The 8,031-nt window shown below is 49.9% G+C and overlaps 1 protein-coding gene across 1 annotated transcript; it reads left to right on the top strand.

The window, feature by feature from the left end:
- Positions 1-1,220: 1,220 nt before the first annotated feature.
- Positions 1,221-3,051, top strand: JUN (Jun proto-oncogene, AP-1 transcription factor subunit). Its single transcript, XM_068539981.1, has one exon. It carries the CDS (start codon positions 1,266-1,268, stop codon positions 2,289-2,291), a length of 1,026 nt encoding a protein of 341 aa, XP_068396082.1. The 5' UTR covers positions 1,221-1,265; the 3' UTR covers positions 2,292-3,051.
- The last annotated feature ends 4,980 nt before the right edge of the window (positions 3,052-8,031 follow it).

The following is an 8,031-nucleotide window of genomic DNA, read 5'->3' as shown; positions in this document are numbered from 1 at the left end:
AACTCCAAGACGTCAGCCCACAATGCACCGGGCGGGCCGGGAAAGACGCGCCGGGGAGGGGAGAAGGAAGACAGGGGCTCAAGTCGCGTGGAGGGGGAGGCGGGGGGGAGGAGGAGAAAGAAGGGCCCAACTGTAGGAGGGCAACGGAGCATTACCTCATCCCGTGAGCCTCCGCGGGTCCAGAGAAGAATCTTCTAGGGTGGGGTCTCCATGGCGACGGGTGGGCCCGCCCTCCTGAGAGCGACGCGAGCCAATGGGAAGGCCTTGGGGTGACATCATGGGCTATTTTTAGGGGTTGACTGGTAGCAGATAAGTGTTGAGCTCGGGCTGGATAAGGGCTCAGAGTTGCACTGAGTGTGGCTGAAACTGCGAGGCGGGAGTGGAGGTACGCGGACGCAGGCAGGCAGACAGGCACAGTCAGCTGGGAAGGACTGCAAATCTTATTTTCTTTTCCATTTTCTCGCCAACGGCCCGGAGCTAGTGCTTGTGGCTCCCGGGCTGGTGTTCTGGGGAGCGCCGGGAGAGCCCCTTCTCCAGCCGCCCCCAGGCGGAGAGAGCCCAGCTGCGCTAGCTCCTGCTGACAGCGTGGAGAGCGGCCACTGTCCGCCCGGGGAAGTCCGGAGAGCGGCTGCAGCGGCAAGAAGTTTCCCGGCCAGGAGGACAGGAGACAAGTGGCCGCCGGGTCCCGGAGCGAACTTTTGCAAAGCTTTCCTTTGCAAAGGAAGCTGCCGCGGCGGCGGTAGAGAAAAGGAGGCGGCAGAGAGAGGAGGACGTGCGCTCCGCTTCGCTCGAACCGGTTGCTGAACTTGGGCGAGCGCGAGCCGCGGCTGCCGGGCGCCCCCTCCCCCTCGCAGCGGAGGAGGGGACAGTCTTCGGAGTCGGGACGGCGGAGACCCGCCGTCGGCCGGCCACCGCGGGGTCCGCGCTACCTGCTGCCGCCGGGAAGCGAGTTCGTCCGCGGGCTCCGAGGAACCGCTGGGCCCGAGAGAGCTCCGGGAGTGACCGCGACTTTTCAAAGCCGGGCGGCGCGCGCGAGCGGACAAGTAAGAGCGCGGGCGGCGTCCTAACCCTGCGATCCCCCGGAGGGAGCCGGTGAGGAGGGCGCCGGGGGAGGCCAGCCGGCGGGGGCGCGCGCTCTTCCAGAAACTTTCCTTACTCAAGGCCCGGGGAGGCGCGGGTGTCCCCCGCTTGCCAGCGCGCTGTTGCGGCCCCGAAACTTCTGCGCGCAGCCCAAACTAACCCCACGTGAAGTGACAGACTGTTCTATGACTGCAAAGATGGAAACGACCTTCTACGACGATGCCCTCAACGCCTCGTTCCTCCAGTCCGAGAGCGGCGCCTACGGCTACAGTAACCCCAAGATCCTGAAGCAGAGCATGACCCTGAACCTGGCCGACCCCGTGGGCAGCCTGAAGCCGCACCTCCGGGCCAAGAACTCCGACCTCCTCACCTCGCCCGACGTGGGGCTGCTCAAGCTGGCGTCGCCCGAGCTGGAGCGCCTGATAATCCAGTCCAGCAACGGGCACATCACCACCACGCCGACCCCCACCCAGTTCCTGTGTCCCAAGAACGTGACGGACGAGCAGGAGGGCTTCGCCGAGGGCTTCGTGCGCGCCCTGGCCGAACTGCACAGCCAGAACACTCTGCCCAGCGTCACGTCTGCGGCGCAGCCGGTCAGCGGGGCGGGCCTGGTGGCTCCAGCCGTGGCGTCGGTGGCGGGCGGCGGCGGCGGCGGCGGCGGCGGCTTCGGCGCCAGCCTGCACAGCGAGCCGCCGGTCTACGCCAACCTCAGCAACTTCAACCCGGGCGCGCTGAGCGGCGGCGGCGGCGGCGGCGGGGCGCCCTCCTACGGCGCGGCAGGCCTGGCCTTTCCCGCGCAGCCTCAGCAGCAGCCGCCGCCGCCGCCGCCGCCGCCGCCGCACCACCTGCCCCAGCAGATCCCTGTGCAGCACCCGCGGCTGCAGGCCCTGAAGGAGGAGCCGCAGACGGTCCCCGAGATGCCCGGGGAAACGCCGCCCCTGTCCCCCATCGACATGGAGTCCCAGGAGCGGATCAAGGCGGAGAGGAAGCGCATGAGGAACCGCATCGCTGCCTCCAAGTGCCGGAAAAGGAAGCTGGAGCGGATCGCCCGGCTGGAGGAAAAAGTGAAAACCTTGAAAGCGCAGAACTCGGAGCTGGCGTCCACGGCCAACATGCTCAGGGAACAGGTGGCCCAGCTTAAGCAGAAAGTCATGAACCACGTTAACAGTGGGTGCCAACTCATGCTAACGCAGCAGTTGCAAACGTTTTGAGGCGAGAATGTCGGGGGCTGAGGGGCAACGGAGAACAAATAACACAGAGAGGGACAGACTTGAGAACTTGACAAGTTGCGAGAGAGGGAGAAAGAGAGAAAAAAGAAGTGTCCGAGGACTAAAGCCAAGTGTTTCCAAGTTGGACTGGGTTGCGTCCTGACGGCGCCCCCAGTGTGCACGAGAGGGAAGGACTTGGCGCGCCCTCCCTTTGGCAGGGAGCCAGGGAGCGGCCGCCCGCGGGCTGCCCCGCTTTACGGTCGGGCTGTCCCCGCGCAAACAGAACGTTAGACTTTTCTTTAACATTGACCAAGAACTGCATGGACCTAACATTCGATCTCATTCAGTATTAAAGGGGGGAGGGAGGGGTCGCAAACTGCAATAGAGACTGTAGATTGCTTCTGTAGTGCTCCTTAAGAACACAAAGGGGGTGGGGGCGGGGGGAGGCGGGAGGGAGGTTTGCGAGAGCGAGGCCCAGTCTGCAGATGAACTCTTTCTGGACTGCCTTCCATAACTGTGTATGTACATGTATATATTTTTTAATTTGATGAAAGCTGATTACTGTCAATAAACAGCTTCACGCCTTTGTAAGTTATTTCATGTTTGTTTGTTTGGGTGTCCTGCCCAGCGTTGTTTGTAAATAAGAGATTTGGAGCACTCTGAGTTTACCATTTGTAATAAAGTATATAATTTTTTTATGTTTTGTTTCTGAAAATTCCAGAAAGGATATTTAAGAAAATACAATAAAATATTGAAAAAGTGACCCCTCCCCCAACCTCTTTTCTGCATTACCTGTAGATTACTTGGCCAGGTGGAGCTGAAAGAGTTAAGAGTGTCCATTAAAATCACTCTCAGTGCTTCTTACTATCAAGCAGTGAAAACTGTTACCTACTGGAGTTAAGAGATAACTGTAGCTGATTCCCTCATCAAGTTATACTCTTCCCTCCCCAACAAGCTATACAGAGTGGCTTACAAAGGATAGTGTGGCATTTCAGGAGGCTGAGGGAAGGGAGGCTGTGGTGGAGAGGGGCAGCTCCCTGGGAAGTCAAACATTTTAAAGTTTGGATCATATCAAGTGGCATGTGCTGTGACCATTTATAATGTTAGTGGAAATTTTAACAATAGATGCTTATTCTCAAAGCAGGAACAGTGGCAGATTTTTACAAAAGATGTATCCTTCCAATTTGGAATCTTTATTTTAACAATTCCTAGATAAAAGAGACGGTCTTTGCATATGAATATTTATAACAGCATTCTTGTCACAATAAACGTATTCACATACCAATAACAGATCTTGAATTCCTTTCCCTTTACTACTTTTTTTCTTCCCAAGCTCTGTTCTGAAGCATTGCTTTTCAGTTGCTGGTGTTAACATTACTGCCATCTGAAGTTATTTGGTAATTAAGAAGCAAAGAATTTATGAAAAGTCAACACAGAAATTGCAGTCTGGATGAAACATTTTCCCAGCTTCATTCATCCTCATTCGCCTTCTCTCTCTCTCTCTCTCTCTCTGTCTGTCTGTCTCTCTTTCTCTTTCTCTTTCCACACACGCCCCTCCCTATGCATAGACAAATTACCAGTATAGCAGTTTATCATTTCGGATTCTTCTATAGTTTCTTAATTTGTCTCTAAAATAATCAGCCTTGTTTAAATAATTATTATAGATTCAGTCTCAAAAGATGGTACTCTAGATTCTATAAAAAAAATACACAAGAGAAAACATGAACACCAGTACAATGATTATGTATATAAATCAAACCTTCACTAGGGAGAAATGGCAAACTTAAATGCTGTCTACAGATATAACTTAAGAGATCAACAAGGCAGTCCTGAACAAGGGAACAATTTTTGCTTGGTTGCTTTTCATCCCAAGAGCAGGTAAGATTATCAAGCAGCAAAAGCAATTGGATATCCAGGAATATTTCCCAAACCACTAATTGAGGCAGGGCTGTTTGCTCATTAGCAGTGCTCTAGTACCCAACAGGTCTGGGAGTGCTAATATCCTGCCTGTGGCTGTAAATCCAAAGACACAGAGAGTTTCTCCTTGGGAGAATGTCCAGGAGTGGAAGGGATTGGACTGACTTGTTAGCTATCAGATCCACTCCATTGTGATAACACTTATTTAACGAAGGATTACTGGGAGCAGAGACAGTTCGCCAAACAGTGAATTTGCCCATGTCAGCAACCCGGAAGGTGAGTTGATTTTGACCATTTGTAGGAATAGTCAGAAGAGGGACAATAAAGCACTTTGGGGTGGGGCTTTGTGGGAGCTAAACAAGAGCCAACTAGAAAAAATAAGCAGGCTGGGAATTAATTACCTGCAAAGGTAGACTAAGCCCAGACAACAGTGTAGCACAGAAAAGCCACACCACTCCCCAGTTTGCTTTAGACTCTGACTTTAAAAAAAAAAAAAAAAAGCCTGAAACTCAGGTCTATCCCTACGCTTGTTTGTTTCAACTATTGTTCTGAATGTATATCTCTGAAATTCTAACAAAAGGGATAGAAAAAAAAATTGTGGTAGAGGAAATTCACCAGTAACCTCCTGTAAACTCTGGAGACAGAAGATCAGATACTTATAGACCCTCAAAGGTCAATATTATTTTGGCATTCAATGAGTTATTGTTTGGGTAACACTAATGGTTGGAGAAGATGAAGCTAGTGGCATATAAAACCATTAATCCTCTTTTAATCTGTCTTACATATGTATATTTCAGAGATTCTTAACCCTTTGTGTCCATTGGGGCAGAGGATTCATGAACTCAATGAAAATGCCTACAAAATTGTGTTTGTGTATGGGTGTGCCCACATGAACACACACTCCCCTAGGGAGAGAGATCATTAAGCTCTATTTGGTTCTCAAAAAGTTCCATGACTCGAAAAAGGTTAATAATTTCTAAGCTGAATGGCTACACATTCACTATGAGAAATGTATCTTTGTGTGAATCTGAATTTCATGCCTTTTCACCCTTCCATGCTTCTGCTTGTACTCATGCCTCTGACTGGGATACCTTTCCTTCTGGCTCAACTGCTGAATCCTGCCCATTTTTCAAGGTTTGGCAAAAGTGGCACCTTCTCTGTGACGCCTTCCTTGCTAACTCCCTCTTCAGGTGGAACGAATATTCCCAATTGAGCATCCACAGCATTTTATCCAAACTTCTGTGATAGCACTTATCAAAGTATCACCATTGTGAACCTCTGTGTCTCTTGGCTAGAACCTATCCTACTCTTCTGTGGAACCCAGACTCCTAGTACAGTGCCTGGTTACATAGGAGATGTTTATAAAATGTGTGTTGACTGAATAGACAATTGAACTGAAATGCTCCAAAATAATTCCAGGTCTTAACTTCTTCTAGTGAAATATACCTCATCCATTTCCAGGCACACAACTCCAGATGGACTGAAGACCCTCAGAAAAGTCAAACGTGGCCAATCACCAGGTCCTAAAGCCTAGTTCTCAATGAGTGCTCTTAAAAGAATTAAACTATTAGCACATTCATTCTTCCAGTCACACAGAGCGTCCCTTCCCTCCTCCACTAAGCGGGCATCTTCTCATATAAAATGGGCCTGCCTGAAACATTAGGCTTGGAGGTGGAGATAGGGAAGGATAATATGTGATCATTAGGCAGGCACAAAAAATAGTTCTACATGCGGCTTTATTAAAAACCACTATTTCATTGGTAATGACAGAGAGGACTTTCTGTTTGTAAAGCTAATGTATTTCAGGGGTCCTGAAGTTAGTACCCAGTGTTTGCTTGACAGAGACAAGGATCATGCCAATGTATCTATCCCTCATGCTCTTTTATTGTTAGAGAAGATACCCATTGAATGAACCAAGGAAAAAGACAATGCCTTTCGGTCTTGCCCACCCCACCACCTACTTCTACATGGGTCAAGTGGAATGTTAAAGAAGAAGGGAAGAGGGTTAGAAGCTGGGATGGCCCCAGAAAGTGGAACAATCCCTTCCTAACTCTGGACCCTGGCTCCAGTTATTTGGTTTTGGACTTTTGACATCCCAAAGAAGGGCATTCCCCTGGGCCCAGTCTCACTGAGGCCCTTGCTAAGAGTGGGGCTTCAATGAGGAACACGACACAATCCCTGTTCTCCAGGAACTCCCAGTCTGGTGGGGAAGAGTACGGAGATGAAGCAGAAAGAGGTGCCAGATGCAGGAGGAGGAGAATTTATCAGGAAAGACTTCATGGGTGAAGTGACATCTGAGTTGATCCAGTGGAACTCAGCAGGAAGAAAAGGTTGGAGGAGGAACTTGTGTGCAAAGGAACAGGGCATCAGAAAACATGGTGTGTTGAGGGACTTGTAAGCTGCTTGGAGAGGCTGGGAATGAAGGTGTGAGAAGAAAAGTGAAGGAGAAGAAGCAGGAAAGTTTAAGGGTCGGGTTGTGAAGTACTAACTGTTCCATGCTAAGAGTTTGATTGTCATCCTGGTCTTTCTGGAGAAATACTTGAACTGAGACTGATTAGATGACTTAAGAGTTCATCAGGTCAAGAAAAGAAGAGATGAGGTAGGGAATTCCAGATGGAGGGTCAGCATGAGGAGAAGCCTGGAAAAACTCTCGGGTACCCTAGGAGTTAAGGGAAGGCCTGCCTTCCTGGAGTGGGGTAAGCAAAGAGGAGAGGAATGAGCACTGAGATTGGTACTCACCAGTTTGTACTCTTGTCCTTTCCAACATGATTTCATCTCTTCTATTGCATTTTATTTTCACCACTACCCTGCGTGTGTCATTGTTAGTAGCTGTGTTTCACAGGAACAGAAGCTGAGGCTCCCAGTGAGTTTTAAGGGTTTTTGTTGAGGCCCCTCATGCAGTGACTGGTGGGGCCACAATTAGGTCCCCAGCCATCAAGAACCATATTCTTCTCCTATATTTTTCTAGGAACCTGATGCCCTGGTGATCCTGGGGCTCCCCCTTGATTCTACATCAAGGACCCTGAGGAACTGAATTAGTCATCAGAAGGTTCTTTGATGTACACAGCATCTGAGCAAAGGTAATCAGATAGTCTCCTGGGATATTTCATCCATGCTACAGCAACGTCTAATGAACTCTCGTTGCCCTGCTGCAAACCGCTCCGCTCTGGGGGGACTAGAATACTAGTGCTGAGAAGCCCTGACAGTTTCTTGCTACACAAACTTCCTTCATGTACATCCACTAAAAGACATTGCTTGATGGTTGCTTCATTATTCCTTCAAAAAAATTGGGTTACCAGATCATTAAGTTACTGCCTTCTTAGGCTATAGGTTTTCACTAGCTACCTGGACAAAATTTGGGCATTTCCCAGATCTCCGTGGGACTGTCTGTCCATCAGCTTCTGCTGATGGCAGATCTCTTCCAAGGTGTATTTGATTCATCCTAGATTCATGCTCAGAGGGAGGAATGCCCTCACCTTATAGCAAATCTTGAAAAAAGATAAGCAGGTACCTGGGCTGTTATATAATCGACCACTCCACCAGTTCGGATGCTTACACGGACCAGTAACAGAAGACACAATTTAAAGAAGATCCAGGGCAAATACAGTGGCTCAACGACATCATCATGGGCTTTCTATCTGTTTCACCATTCTCAGTGTGTCAAAGACGCCCCTTGTGTGGACTCAAGATAGCTTTAGCAGTTCCTGGCATCATAGGTAAACACAATAATCACTAGCAATGCAAGGGTGTTTACTTTCATCTTTCTAGATGCTGCTAGAAGCTCCCTACTTCCACCAGAGTAGACTTCCCTTCAGGTCCCATTGGC

Source organism: Eschrichtius robustus, chromosome 3 (genome assembly GCF_028021215.1).
Source record: "Eschrichtius robustus isolate mEscRob2 chromosome 3, mEscRob2.pri, whole genome shotgun sequence".
Classification (NCBI taxonomy): domain Eukaryota; kingdom Metazoa; phylum Chordata; class Mammalia; order Artiodactyla; family Eschrichtiidae; genus Eschrichtius; species Eschrichtius robustus.
Note: the sequence above shows the minus strand (reverse complement) of the source record. Positions and strands in the feature narration are given on the sequence as shown.